This window comes from Laccaria bicolor, genomic scaffold, assembly GCF_000143565.1.
Source record: "Laccaria bicolor S238N-H82 LACBIscaffold_10 genomic scaffold, whole genome shotgun sequence".
Classification (NCBI taxonomy): Eukaryota; Fungi; Basidiomycota; class Agaricomycetes; order Agaricales; family Hydnangiaceae; genus Laccaria; species Laccaria bicolor.
In genome coordinates, this window is record NW_001889881.1 from 769,162 (window position 1) to 783,850 (window position 14,689).

Sequence of the window (14,689 nt, forward strand, 5' to 3'; positions counted from 1 at the left end):
AAAATTGGCTTCTGTGGAGACACAAACATTTCAATAGCACAAAACTCCAATGCCTCATGGCTGGGCCACCCATGTTCATTGCTTGAGCTCAAGAAATTCGCGACCTATCTCAATGCCTGAAGGGATGGCTGATGATTGTCTTACCCAATATTCTGTGCATCTGCACTTTGAGGTTGAGGATGGTGATGGGAGTATATAATATATTGACCAATTTCTCAACCAGATAATTGGCTTTGGTATGACACCTGAGATTATGACAGAATTTATCTGGCATGAACCTCATGGGATGGATGGATTTTGTTGTTGCATTTTGAAGGACACCAATATAAATAGAACTCAGGGCCCACCTAAAATGGAAATAGATACCTAATTAGGATGGGAGGGGAGGGGGGGGACAGTCAAATTTGACCTTATACGAAAAATACAATGTTGTGTACTAAACGAATTTTTTACATACCCCTTGTAAAAAACCAGACTAGACTGGACTTTCACCAAATGCCACACTCCATGTTGCCCCCCTCCATTGACCTAGCATCCGTAGTTGAACTCACATCACCTGTGCTTTAAAACCCTGGAGGAAGTTTCATCATAGATTTGATAAACCCCCTGGTTGATACTAGTCTCCCTTACATAAGCACAATTATTTCACTTGATTTAAGGTACTGAATGTTAAATTCGATAAATTGCGCCCATCACCGGATTCTGATCCCTGTGGGAAATCACTTGTTTTCGGCACTTCTACCTTGATAACAACATCTTGCCTCTCACCATGACCACTCCCCATCCTTCCCCATTGTGTCTTTGCTGCAACTGACCCCTCTAGGCAACACAACCAATGTGGGACCACGTTGAGCATGGCTCCTGTCCCATTCTCGCCTTCAAGAGGCTACCACCACACTCGTGTGTTGTCATTTATGAAGCACAAAACAAAACACGCCAGAATCGGAAACGACATGCCACAAGCCATGCCTGGGAAGTTGCTGGGAAGTGGGGGGTAGCTGGAGCACAAGAGAAGGCTTATGCAGCAGGGGAGCTCAAGGTGAGTATGAAAATTCAATGACATGTGCATTCACTGACTTGATTTCTGCGGGATTTAGATTCCCCTGCGACATAATCCCTACACCTTGCCCTCCTCTCGCAACTCAATCTTGAACATCATCCCGAATCTCTTGTCAGAGGGACCTGGGAAGGTCATGTTTGGAAGTTGCTGTAGGAGTACTCAGGAATGAGAGGAAGTCCATACCAATTCCCCCACTCTGTAAACTCATGTAAATGCTCCTGCCCAATATACAATATTGTCGCATAAATTCACATTGGAAAGGATGGAATGGAAGGAGATTCTTGCAGCCGATGTGATATAGCTGAAGGCTCCCTGGCTCCCTGAGCCGAAAGACCCTTAAATCAGGTGCAGGGATATGCCAGCTCATGGAAGTGCACCATAAATTGAGCTGGTTGGCATCACGGGGGCTTAAATTCACTAAATTGAACTTGTTTTAAGTTAAATCCATCACACATAAGCACTTATGCCAACTTATGTGCACTTTTCTCACTTATTTTCATTCCCTTGCAGCAAAACACATTCTGAATATCTCCCTAAAGAGTCAAGAAAGCAGTGATCATGTAGCGGCAGGTGCATTGGAGGCATTCTGCAAGTTTTGTATTTTTCCTGAGAATTCAATGGCACACAGGCCCCAATCAAGGACGCGCCGTGAGGTCTATTTTGGACAAGGGCTGCATGTTTGCTCAGGGAAAGCCAGTACTGGGAAAAAAAATTGCATTTTCAAGTGTAATAAATACAAAATGGTGTACTACAAGCGAAATTTCGGGAGCGGACAAAGTGGTGGGACAAAGCAGTGGGGGAGGAGGAAAGGAGGGAGAAGGACATGACATGCCAGGTCACGTGGTCACATGCTTCTTCCCAAAGTGGTAGGGATCCAGGACATCCCGTTAAATCGGCCCACATAAGCATAACTTAGTAAATCCATTACACAGCTTATCAAGTAGAGTTACTTTGGTTGCTTAGATTTCATGTCATAGATAGGTGGTCAATTCTAACAATTCTAACATAACAGTTAGTCTATTCAAGCATTTTTAAAGCACATCTGTTTACACTATATGTACCACCAGTGCTGGAAAGCAACCTTTTACAAAAATGGTTCACACCCATGGCAATACATCAGCAGTTTAACAGTTTACTTTTTTTGGCTTGTGCAAGCTGCTACAAGTAGAAAAAAGCCGAAAAGTGGCAAGATTAAAAGCCCAGTCCAGTTTTTGGAAAAGCTGAGAAAAAGTCAAAGATGTCGAAAGAGAAATCAAATGGTAATAATATAAGTCAGTCCAACAAGCTAATTCAAGTGTTACTATACTACGTCCTTTTTTCAGCTATGTAGCAAGTTACCTTGCACGATTTAGCTATAGCACAGAATGATTAGTAATGTGAATGAATGAGAGAGAGGGATTAACAGTACCTCTTGCCAATACTTTCTATTCAATCCATCATATGGCCCAAAGTTGACAGGAATGGCTGTTTATAAGAAAAGATTAGTAGTAACAAATGACAGGAGCTGGGATGCAGCTGCAGTGTGTGCTGCGCAGCTGGTTACAGGTCAGGATTTGATGGGCTTTGGTTGGATAGATCACCTTCTGGGGTGTAATGAAGGTATGTAGCGCAGTGCACTGGTAAAAGATGTGGAAAGGGGTTAGAAAAGAACAGAGAGTTATGAGATTAATGTACTTACCATATGCAATGATCATCGATCAAGGAAGTGCCTGGTCCTGCTAATAAGTGGCTTGGACAGCTAGCTCAACTGCAAGCTCCAACCACAGGAGACATGATATATCTGAAGTTAGTCGATGAAGAGATGCATTGACGCTGGATGGAACATGGAACATCGATGTTGATGTGGATATTGGGAAAGCTGGTGGCATGATGGATCACTTGTTTAGTCAGAGCCTGAAATGACTGACACATCAGCGCAAGTGCTCAGTGCTCAGTTTGATCTTCCTTTCCATCATGTGTGGCGACCTCAAACTATATTCTGCTGCAAGCCACTGCCTATGGGTGCCGCTTCATGCAGAAATGTGTTCGCGGCCCCAATGCTAGCTTCTCAGGCCAAGCTCACCATAGGCTCAATTGACATCTGATCTGCTCAACCACATGTCATCGCTGTTGCCATTGGTGCTTCCTATGTAGCCCTTATATACCAGAGGGGGGTCTCTAGGAGAAAGATGAAGATGGCAGGTTAATATGCATTTGTATTTCAATAGTTTTTCGTCATTTCTCAGTGTGCAGTAGTGTAGCTTCTGAGCTTTTTGGCTTCTCCACTTGTGGCAAGCAGAAAACCAGCTAAAAGCAGAGAAGTAAATTGTGATCTTGCTGATGTAAATTGTGGCCCTGGGCAGCTTGTATAATATATACTGTACCATGATCATAACTTTCTTCATATGTCTGTTCATTGTGATATCATATCATTATCATTCCAAAATTTTGATAAGGTGAGATTTTTTTTGATAGTCTACTGTGTATCTACTATGGTCTACAGAGGTAATTGTGAACCTATGTTGACCTACTGAGCCTACAAAGACCATGTAAATATGGCCAAACTACAGGCCAAAACCATTTTTCTGACATGTTGCATTTGCAAAACCACCAAACCTCTGCTTCAGCAGAGAGCAGCATGCCACACCCAGGGAACATTGCCCAACCAATTTAGAAATACCAGGGTTTCATGGTGAAAGGAGTTTTATCCATCCAATACAGAGGGGTCAGCTGTTACGGGCAAGGTTAGATTGAGACGACGAGAGAAGTTCACACGGGTGGAAATGAGCAAAGGCAGGAATGTGCGTTGATTAGACGAGTAGCTACGAAGTACACAGAGTAGCTATATACTAAATGAATAACAAGAGAGCATACCTAAGGAAGACATGCATAAGAGAATGAATGGAGGAAAGGAATGGTGACAAGTAAACACGGCGTGCAAGAAGGCACAAAGAGAGAGGACTGCGAAGAGACAGTCAAGAAGGGGAACAATGGCAAACATAGATAAATGAAGACGCGATGCGACGCGTTGAATGTGTCGCAAAGAAGAGGGCGTGACCATGACTGTGACATTATCTCCCTTTTTACGAGGAGACATTGGTGGAGTAGCGAGGGTGAGGACAGGATTCGCGACCAGTAGACAATGTTGTAGAAGAAGGAGGAGTGTAAATAGAACGTAAGTTGGAACGAGTTAAAGGAGGCGACTTTGGACGTTTGTGAGCAGAGGAATTGGGAATGGATATGGGGGACAGAACGGAATCAGAGTCGGGAGGAATATCAAAGTCGAAATCGGAGGGAGAGAGGGCAATTTGATTGAGAATGAGAGAGTGAGGGCGAGGAGCACGAGGGTTGCGACGATGGAAGCACTCGAGGAGTTCATTTGATGATGTGGGAAGTTCCTGAAGAGGAACCCAGGAGTTGTCGTCCATGGAAAGATCCTTCCAGCAGACCAGGTAGTCATAACGATGACCAGTCTTGCGGCAGTCGAGTACATCGGAAATATCAGAGATTGTTTCTATGGGGTTTTCGGCGAGTTGGAAAGGCTCAGGTTCTGTGTGAGTGTGAAACTCAGATGGGTCGGAATATGGTTCGAGGAGTGAGGTGTGAAATACAGGGTGAAGACAGGAGAGATAAGAGGCGAGTTTGAGGAGATAGGTGTCGTTGCCGATAGCATGAATGATCGGGAAGGGTCCAAGGCGGCGATGGTCAAGCTTGAGTGAGGGTCGAGTGGTGCAGACATTGCGACGGAGTAGCCAAACCAGTTGATCTGGTTGGTAGACAGGGGAAGGGAGGACTTTCTTGTTGAATAACTTGCGTTGGCGTTCCTGAGCAAGCTCAAGTTCTGCTTTTAGTTCTGAGTGGATGCGGTCGAGGTGTTGGGCGAGTTCGTCAGCGGCGGGGACAGTGGAGATATCGGCGAGTTGAGGCGTGAACGTTGGGTGGAAGCCAATGTTGGCAAAGAAGGGGGTTTGTTTGGTTGAGGTGTTCTCGGCACTATTGAAAACGAACTCGGAAAGCGGCAGATAGTCGACCCAGTCATCCTGTTGATAAGAACAATAGGCACAGATGTAAGTTTCTAATGTTTGGTTGGTGTGTTCCGTGAGTCCGTCGGTGCGAGGGTGGTAAGCAGTGGAGTGTCGAAGGTCAATGGAAAGGTGGGTGGTCAGACGCTTCCAGAAGTTGGAGACGAAGAGGGAACCTCAATCTGAGATGATGGAGTCAGGTAAACCGTGATAGCGGAAGATTCGATCGATGAAAAGCCAGGCGAGTTTGGAGGCAGTCATGGTTTCATTGCAAGGGATGAAGTGAGTGGCACGTGTGAGGCGGTCGCAAACTACGAGGATGGAATCGTATCCATGGGAGATGGGGAGTTTAATGATGAAGTCCATGGAAATTGATTTCCAAGGACGGCTGGGGATGTCGAGGGGCTTGAGGAGTCCATAGGGCTTGTGACGAGGGATCTTCGTGCAGTTGCAAGTATCACAAGCTGCGACGTAGCGGCAGACAAAGGTGTAGAGGCCAGGCCATGAGTAACTGCGAAGGACCTTGTTGAGAGTGATGGTATGTCCTGGATGGCCTCCAAGGACTGCGTCGTGGTGTTGGTGCATGATGTCGAGGCGAAGAGGGGGAGGGACGTAAACGCGGCCGTTATGGAAAACCATGTCATTGGTGGTGGTGAAGCTGGTGTCTCCATGGAGGAGGGATTCGCGCCATGTGGTGTCTTCTTGATAAGCGAGCCGAAAACGGTCGAGAAGCTCGGAATTGTCAATGGTGAGTGATGAGGTGGCGGCAATGAGGATGGGGGAAGGAGGGATTTCGGAAGGGATAACGTGCTGAGTGTGGTATGACGAAAGAATGGCTTGATTTTGTTGTAAAGAGACGCTATCTCCCTTTTTAGGCATGAAGTCAGGACGACGGGAGGGGCCATCAGCAGGGTTTTGGGAGCCAGAAGCCCAGGAGAGCGTGAAGTCAAAATCTGAAAGGAACATGGCCCAACAGGCTTGACAGCGGTTGAGGGTACGAGAAGTCATAAAATATTCAAGGTTCTTGTGGTCGCAATTAACAGAGATTGGTTGTGCTGTACCCATTAACCAGGCACACATGTCACAGAAAGACTCGATGATCACGAGCAATTCCTTGTTGTGGATATCGTAGTTGATCTCTGCAGGGGAAAATTTGCGTGAGAAATAGGCGACTGGACGAAGAGAGCCGGAGGGGTCAGGTTGTTGGAGAATACCAGAGAGGGCGAAGTCAGAGGCATCGATAGAGAGGGTGGCAGGTTTGGAGGGATCATAGTGACGAAGGATGGGGTAAGAGAGAAAGGTGTTTTTGAGCTTTTCGAAAGCAGAGTTGGCGTCAGAAGACCAAATGAAGGTGTTTTTGTGTGTGAGGCAGTTGACAGGGATCGCGACGGAAGCATAGTGGTTGATAAAGCGGCAATAGAAGTTGCAAAACCCAAGGAATACTTGGATATCGTGTGCGGAACGAGGAGTGGGGGAAAAGACGGTGTTGGACCAGGCCTTGTACTTGTCCGGCAAGCCAGGAATGTCAGGAAGAGGAGGGGGTTTGGAGATATCATCGGCAAGGGAGGAAGAGGTTGCTGCAATGTAAATGGGAGAGCCTACAGGGTGGAAGTTGTGTATTCTGACATGCTGGTTTTTGGCATATTTAGTGAAATGTGCTGGTGAACAGGTGGATATTTTCGGAGGGGGTGATGTCAAAGGATTGGCGAGGGGGTCACGACCAGAGCCGTTGCTGGACTTGGACAAGAAACTGAGGAATGAGGATTTTGAAAGAGGAGGAGAAGCTGGTGGGGTGGCTGCTGCAGAGGGCAAAGGCAAGGCAAGGCAAGGACGTAGACCGAGGCCTAGTCCAACGGATGAAACAGAATAAGCCCGAGGGGCTACAAGGGGGGTGGCACCAACAAGACCGAAGCCTTTGGGCCAGATGCGTACTGGACGTTGAGGGGATAAACTTGGCAAGGCAAGGCAAGGACGAAGACTGAGGCCTAGTCCTACGGACGAAACTGAATAAGCGCGAGGGGCTTCAAGGGGGGTGGCTCCAACAAGACCGAAGCCTTTGAGCCGAATACGCACTGGCCGTATAGGGTTCAGATTACAACAAGAAAGTGATATGCAGGGGTCAGTCCAGTCAATTGCGGGGTTATGAATGTGAAGCCAATCAAGGCCTAGGATGATGGGGAAGTGGACTGAGACGACGGCGAGGAGGAAGGTTTCAGAGTGTTCTTTGATGTCGATGTTAGCAATGATATCGTGGGTTACGAGGCCAGAGGCGATTGGGCGGTTGTCGACGGCGAGGATGGGAATGGGAGTTTCCTTAGCGCTTCGAGGAAAAGAGTGACGTGAGGTGAAACATTCAGAAATACATAATTGTGAGGCACTGGAATCGATGAGAGCAGTGGTGTGGATAGGTTTGCGGTTTGGGAAACGAAGGCAATGGAGATCAGAAGAGTCAGGGGAGGAGGCAAGGATGTAGCAGGGAATGGGGAGATCGGAGCAGGGATACCACTTGCCGTTGGAGTGACGGATGTGGGTGGGCAGTACTGTAGTGGGCGGACGGGTCCTAACATCAGATTTCGGTAGCCCAAGGACCTTGTTCAAGGAGCTACCATTCAAGCTTTTCCCAAAGGGGAAGCTTTCTTGTTGTTAGAGCAGTCAGCAGTGAAGTGCTTAACCTGACTACAGTACAAGCAAGGACCTTCTTTCTTGCGGCGAGCTTTTTCTTCAGCGGATAAGGGACCCCGGCAGATGGAATCAATCTCCATGGGTATGATGTTGTTGTTGCCGGATGAAGAAGTAGAGGTAGAGGGCGTAGGTGGAATCTGCTGGATGTCGTCCATGGTTGGCAGTGAGGATAAAAAGGAAGAGGATGACGAGCAGGGAGCAAACACGAGAACAATCGGTGTTGGTCTAATCAAACTGTTATGGGCAAGGTTAGATTGAGACGACGAGAGAAGTTCACATGGGTGGAAATGAGCAAAGGCAGGAATGTGCGTTGATTAGACGAGTAGCTACGAAGTACACAGAGTAGCTATATACTAAATGAATAACAAGAGAGCATACCTAAGGAAGACATGCATAAGAGAATGAATGGAGGAAAGGAATGGTGACAAGTAAACACGGCGTGCAAGAAGGCACAAAGAGAGAGGACTGCGAAGAGACAGTCAAGAAGGGGAACAATGGCAAACATAGATAAATGAAGACGCGACGCGACGCGTTGAATGTGTCGCAAAGAAGAGGGCGTGACCATGACCGTGACATCAGCCTACTATGTTGTATACTTGCCACTGAGGCCAAGTGATGTAGCCATCAGCAGTTTGTATCTCTACAGGCGAGGATGAGACAGAACATTTAGAAAATGACCAGGATGAATAATGCTGCACTCATCATGCCAATAGGCAAGGCCCAAAAGAACTCGATGACCGAGAAGGTGGAGGGCACTGCGCTGGCGAGAGGAACCATTTCCCAAAATGGACGAATGGATTGCGGTGCCTATGTTGTGCCTAATTTAGAAAATTGTGCTCGCTGTTGTTGGAGGACGCCATTATCGCTACCGTCGCCGCTTTGCTTGACGTCGTGAGCGTCTTCGTGCTCGTCGAGCTCGACCGTAGGCTCTTTCTTTTTTCTTTCTTTCTCCAGCCATGTTCACATTCCGTCGTCGAACATTATCACGCCTCATCTTTATCACATTCTTCGGGCTCTTCCTTCGTTGGCTACTCTCTCCTCCACCAACACACTCAAAATCACAGTCGCATCAAATCGTAGAGCACAACTTCATCGAGCGTGCGACACGACCAGACAAATCCTTGAATGTCCAGCGCCATCCCTTTCTGCAGTCTCGCATGGGTCGTGACGAGCGCGATGACATGTTCTCGGCTCTTGTCCAGGACGGCGCCAGAGATTACTGGGAGCGTTTTCAACTACCTTAGTATGTTCCCACCTTTCACGAAACCATACCGCCCCCTCCTAATTTCAACTCAGCATCATAAATAAGGATACCGCCTCCACAGACGCTCAGCACGTCCTCAGCGCCATTGACCAACTCCTATCACTCAACGGCTGGGTGGCCGCCCTCTGTCCAACACTCACACGTCCCTTTGGCCAGAACAAACGCGAAGGTGCCTACGACGACCTCATTCGCGAAAACCATCTCTATTACATCGCCATCGTCATACACTCGGCCGATCACTTCCTCGTCGACCAGCTCGCCGTTATCGTGCAAATGGCAAAAAGACTCGGAACCGACAACCTCTTCGTCTCCATGCTCGACTACGACTCCAACGATTCAACGGAAACCCTCACAGACCTGTGCGAAGCCGTGCTCACCCTCCTCGGCGTACCCTTCAGGATTAGACGAGTGCCAGGAATGACACGAGACCCCTCTGCCGCATATTACCCACTTGAGGAAGCACATATGAGAAACCTCGCTTTGGAGCCATTGCAGGAACTGCAACTAAAGAGAAATATCAAATTCGCTCGCGTCATCTGGCTGAAAGGCTTCACCTGCCCCAACGATATCCTCGAAACTATCAAGATCAGTTTTGCGAACGAGGCTGCAATGGTTTGCGGGATGGACTGGGCAGAACATAACGGGTTCTTCATCTTCTCAGACCGGTACGCATCGTGCCTTTTTAAGCCAGCCTCACTCAATCATTTAATATGCATATACACAGTTGGCGAACACGCGATATCGAAGGTGACCAATTCCGACAATCAAAATCATCCTCCAAGCCAGACGCCGTACCTCCCCGCGACAAGCAAGGCGCCATCCGCTACGGACAGCACCTCCCATTCCAAGTATTCTGCTGCGAATCCGGAACGCACGTCGTCGACCCGTCACAGTCGTATTACAAAGGCGTCAGCTACCGCTCAGGGACGGATTACCAGAACCTCTCAAGGTCAGAGAATGTAGGCAATCGGGATCCAGACGCACCGTGCTTGGACAGCAGCCAGGCTTGGTTCTGCAGGGATCTATGGGTTCGCAGCGCGAGAGACGCAATGAACGAAGTTGATTTAGCCAATGGAGCAGCGCCCATGAGGAAGAGGGACGTCCACGTCATTGAGGTGGCAGCGAGGGACCCGATGATGGACGGCGCTCTCAAAGCTAGGAGGGACGCAGAAGCAGCGGTCCCATTCAAACCTCGAGACGCAGTGAAAGTGCAGGTTGGGTCTGGAGAGGAGGAGGTGAACGATGACGCTACCGATCGGCGGAAGAAGGGCAAGGCAGACGAAGACGCAAACGCTGGGTCGGATTACGATGCCATGTCGGTTGAGGACGGCGGAGAGATCGTGCCTCCGCCAGAGGTGGGCCGGCTTTCGATACCCAATTCAGTTTTTAGACCTGCACGAATTCTTGTTAACCCTCGGTGCCCGACGACGTATGCTGGAGTCAGTCATACACAGTTGGCGAGGGACTTGTTCGGAGAGGGGGATGACGATGTGCGGAGCATTGCTGGGAAGTACGTGCTAGAAGATTGGGAGGGAGCCCCAGAGAGTTTTGTCTGTCAAGAGCAGAGGTAAGCCCCTTTCAACCTCCCTCTACTTGAAGTGAATCTGACGGACGAACCACAGACAAACGGGTGGTAGAAAAGCCACAAAAACACAAAGGAGACTTGGGTTCTCGATTCATGATGAGTTACAGCGGCTACCTGTGTAAATACTCGGCGTAAACGACGCCAATTGATATACCTTGTGCGACATGGACCTCGATGTAGGGTGATGAGCGGGGCTAGAGTGACAGCGGATAGATATGTGTAACGTAACAATTGACAGTCTAGGATCAGGACATCTTCATTCCTTGGGCACCATTACTGTAAATAATGTCGTGAATCTACTTTTCCCAGGTGCATCAACCATTCGTGCAAGCAAGAAATACTATAGGATACATGTGGAACGACTACACCAGAGTCTAAATGATACATACATACATTCTAAGGTCGACCGTCCAAGTACCAGTTAGACATCCACGTAGCTTGCATCAGGCGATTGTACTTGGAGAGACTGCGATAATGTCGGCATATTCCTCGAAGTGGCCACATATATCATGGACACGGCCGTACTACCAACGGTAGGAGTATTGAACGTCAGGTTCGTGCTGACCTCATCGTCGACGAAGGAAGTGAAGATGGCGGATTGATTGGCCTCACCGCCACGCACGGGATTACGCGTTGTCATGTTTGCAGAGGAGTGTTGACGAAGGATGAGGAGAAGAACACGGTTGCACAGGACAGAGTGCAATACCCTCTGTGGGCTGTGGGAGGGACAGGCGTAAGTTCCGTCCGTGGAAGGTGGGGTGAGATACGTACGTCGCAAGCCAGTTTGCGAAGATTCTCTATAGGGAGGGTCAGGGGGACATTCCTTGTAAAAAATATATCCTGACGCACCGGAGCGAGGATGGGGACGAGGATATTAGCAATAGATATTGCTGTAGTCGAGTTAATTAACAGCACATGAGAAATGATAGAAGATACGTACATAAGAGGTATGCATAGAAAAGCATTCCTGTGGCCGACAGGTCTATCAAACACGTTCAGAGGAAACAAAAACGGACCGCACCATCTTGGTATAATTGGATAACCCAGGGAGATGATGAATGCCGAACTTAATTACTTGGGTTAAGATAGAGAAAAAAGGAAGAGAGCCCACTCTCACGATATTTTCGCGCTCTAATGACCGTTAAAACAACTATGACTGTTGAGACGATGAGTAAGGCTCGCAGGGAGCATGAGCAACACATACCCGTCTCCGACAACATGAGAAGGATGTAAGCAAATATAATGATAGAGCTGGCTGCGCCAACCTGACAACCTGGCCGAGTCGTAGGGACATCTGAAAAAAATTTCAGTTCAGACGGGCATTAGAAATGAAAGTGGTCAGACATTTCAGTGATTGGAGTTCTAGGTTTGTGATCACGATGGCGGGAATATATGTGACCTTGCGAGTAGGACAAACGTAAGTTGTCATTAGGAAAGGATTGTTGCAAGGGCGCTTACTCCTCCTGAAACACAAAGGATGATGAGGATAGACCTTTTACGCTCCCAGAGAGCATAGGTGCGAAGGAGAAGGACGACTAAGGAGTATGAGAAGATTGAGCTGAGAAAAGGATCAAGACGCAAAATCCTAACTTTCAGAGATAATTATTCCAATGACGATAAACCCTAGCATGGTTATGAGTCAGCAGTCAATTGAACGATGTCGAAGAAGAACACCAACATGCAACAACCGTGAAGTGCGCCTGACATTTCTATTGTCGCGTCCGTCAATACAAAGAGGACCTCCATATCGGCGTTACGACTTGCCTCTGGTGAAGATACCGCTAACTTGACTGTTGCAGGAAAAAAACAGAAGCTAAGTGATAGTCCTATGAACAACAGATAGATCGACCTACGGTGGAGAGAAATAAACGTGTCAATGAAAGGAAGGTAGCGATTCAGGAAGAATAGAACTTTTCCGGGCGACCAGGGCGTTTGCCAGACGTATTTCACCTACAAAACCAAAGAGTCTGACAGCGAAGATTGCAAAGGAAAATTCCGCTCACCTCTTGGTCAAGGGTACACAACAAATCGTAAATCTGGGCATTTCAGATATGACTCGGGTGATAAGTGGGATGGTATGCACATACAAGTAGAGTTGCGGATGCCACCAAGGTGAATTGAACAAGTTGGGTGTCCAAAATCTGAAAGTGTTTATGAGTATTATTTGATCGCTTGGTCTCCTCTTGCTCACCGTCAAGTTGGTCTCCGCCATACCCTTGCGTTCTTGCGACTTGATCCCCTCTTCAAAAACCCTCAACAGTCGTAGAAGGTTTTGTAGGAGGTGGGACTCATCAGCGGTGGTTCTGACTCTTCTGAGAACCCACCATGAGCCGAATGTCCTTTAGAGACGGTGCTACTAGAAGCATCAAATTATGATGCCCCATCGCTATGGGAAGCCGTAACTTCTCCACTCCCGACTTCTTTCCGACCAAATCCCGAACGCAGAACTTTTCAGCAATTCTCAGAGCTCTTTGCTCTTGCCCTTACCAATGGATATCTTTTTGCTCATGCTCGCTTCATTCAGGAAGTTGTCCAGAAGTTTATCTGATTCGATAGTGGTCGCTAGCTATGGTGCGCTGTACGTATACAGGAATATCATCCCTCTAAACGAATGGGTCAAATGTTATCATTGTTTTCATCACTGATTCGAGAAGAGCAAATTTATTTTAAACGACCCGCCAAAAGTTTGGGCGCCAACACCCACTCCACATCCACTCTGCGGAGCCATGAGCCCGCGGCGTGTTCTTTGATACACATCTCCAAGTTCTCGTTGCCTAGCGTCTTCTTGGAAAATATCGTGGTCTATACGTTGACCATCATTCGAACGTTGAATGTGCGCAAAATTAACGCAAAGGCCGGTCTCCTCGATTTAACGTACAAACTTACATGATTGACGAAATACAACCTAGATACGGGAACACTCTACCCTTCCAACTCCTGGGACACTTTAGAGGGATATAAGCACAAATCCCGGACAATATCTGGAATTACCCACAAGCAACCTTTATCGACCTGAAATTATGCCCCAAAGCCTCATAGGATACATCCGATACGATATCCTCCTCCCATTCACCAAACCAATCATATCCCAGAATCTCCTTCGCCTGTTCGCTGGTCATATCGGTTGGCCTCAAGAACGCATTCCACTTCGTTCCCATAGCTGCAATAACGCAAAGGAATGGGAGGCTCGACCAAAGCGAAATCTGATCAAATGTGTCGCTTGCTACGCCGCGCATGCGCTGGCGAGAGTGATCATTCCCTGCGTCGAGGCAGCCTTGCAGCAGCAGAAGAACTACTGGGTTCCCCTTGTGAAGTACAACAATCGATATCTTTTGAATCCTATTTTCGTCACTGACAGATGAGTCATGAGTTGGAGGTTGCCATTCGTCCATGACCGTGAAACCCTCGCTGGCAGGGAACCAATATGCTAATACTTGCCGCCAGAGGGGGTAGAAGTGTGTCTTATCTAGAGACGATTGAGTGGTGTACAATGCTGTCTCAAGAATGTGTGATGGGTAGGGGCCGTCTGCCGACTCAGAGGGAATTCGTCGGTTAGCTGGCCGCGAAGTGAGGAGTGATGGGGCAAATGACGGCCGCCTCGTCGAGGGTATCGGTCGGTTGGCCGGTCGCGAGGTGAGAGAGGAGAGAACAGATGGCTGGGATGCTAGTGTCGCTAGCGCTGGCTGCGGATATGGAGCTGGTGTGGTTTCTGTGAGCTGGAGATTTCGCAAGTCACGAACTGATTGGAAGGAAGTCGAAATATCGTAGAGAGTCGTTAGCTTTCTAGTCGAGGCGGACATCAAGCCTGTTTAGCACTCACTTATGTGCACGACGGGTAGATCACTACATGTTTGAAGCATGTTGTCAGGACTGAATGTAGGCCACTTAGCGAGCTGCAGCGCACCTGTTGACATAACTAGCTCCCTGTGGGATATTTTCAGCAAGTATCTGCATAATGGACGTTTCTGTTGAGGAAGATGTTACTATTAGAGCACTGCAAGACAGTGAGTCACCGTAGGGTAATACCGTTATTTAAGCGCCCAAAGCATCGCCTCAGTCTTTTACGTGTAGCAAAACTCCAACGTAGGGAACATCGA

The 14,689-nt window shown here is 48.0% G+C and overlaps 4 protein-coding genes across 4 annotated transcripts; 2 read left to right on the top strand and 2 right to left on the bottom strand.

Annotated features, from left to right (window-relative positions):
* Window positions 1–835: 835 nt before the first annotated feature.
* Window positions 836–1,229, top strand: LACBIDRAFT_296528 (uncharacterized protein; the record flags this gene model as incomplete). The annotated part of the gene is made up of 2 exons (XM_001880208.1): window positions 836–1,039; window positions 1,098–1,229. The coding sequence occupies 2 exons, from the start codon at window positions 836–838 to the stop codon at window positions 1,227–1,229; spliced, it is 336 nt and encodes a 111-aa protein (XP_001880243.1).
* A 7,470-nt stretch (window positions 1,230–8,699) lies between these two features.
* On the top strand, window positions 8,700–10,714 carry LACBIDRAFT_296531 (glycosyltransferase family 69 protein; the record flags this gene model as incomplete). The annotated part of the gene is made up of 4 exons (XM_001880209.1): window positions 8,700–8,986; window positions 9,040–9,672; window positions 9,732–10,574; window positions 10,630–10,714. 4 exons carry the CDS (start codon window positions 8,700–8,702, stop codon window positions 10,712–10,714), a joined length of 1,848 nt encoding a protein of 615 aa, XP_001880244.1.
* Window positions 10,715–10,890: 176 nt separating this feature from the next.
* On the bottom strand, window positions 10,891–11,637 carry LACBIDRAFT_294091 (uncharacterized protein). The gene is made up of 5 exons (XM_001880451.1): window positions 11,614–11,637; window positions 11,533–11,559; window positions 11,442–11,482; window positions 11,364–11,389; window positions 10,891–11,308 (listed from the first exon to the last, which is right to left on the bottom strand). The coding sequence occupies exons 2-5, from the start codon at window positions 11,555–11,557 to the stop codon at window positions 11,014–11,016; spliced, it is 387 nt and encodes a 128-aa protein (XP_001880486.1). The 5' UTR covers window positions 11,558–11,559; window positions 11,614–11,637; the 3' UTR covers window positions 10,891–11,013.
* Window positions 11,638–13,437: 1,800 nt separating this feature from the next.
* Window positions 13,438–14,392, bottom strand: LACBIDRAFT_296533 (uncharacterized protein; the record flags this gene model as incomplete). The annotated part of the gene is made up of 2 exons (XM_001880452.1): window positions 13,438–13,537; window positions 13,588–14,392. The coding sequence occupies 2 exons, from the start codon at window positions 14,390–14,392 to the stop codon at window positions 13,515–13,517; spliced, it is 828 nt and encodes a 275-aa protein (XP_001880487.1). The 3' UTR covers window positions 13,438–13,514.
* Between the last annotated feature and the right edge of the window lie 297 nt (window positions 14,393–14,689).

Bases quoted from the DNA above. Each gene is read 5' to 3' on its own strand.
- LACBIDRAFT_294091 (XM_001880451.1), bottom strand. From the start codon at position 11,557: ATGCTTTTCTATGCATACCTCTTAT. The intron at 11,390-11,441 runs GTGCGTCAGGAT...CCCTCCCTATAG, and splicing joins TCGTCCCCATCCTCGCTCCG to AGAATCTTCGCAAACTGGCT. The intron at 11,309-11,363 runs GTACGTATCTCA...TCCCTCCCACAG, and splicing joins TTCGCAAACTGGCTTGCGAC to CCCACAGAGGGTATTGCACT.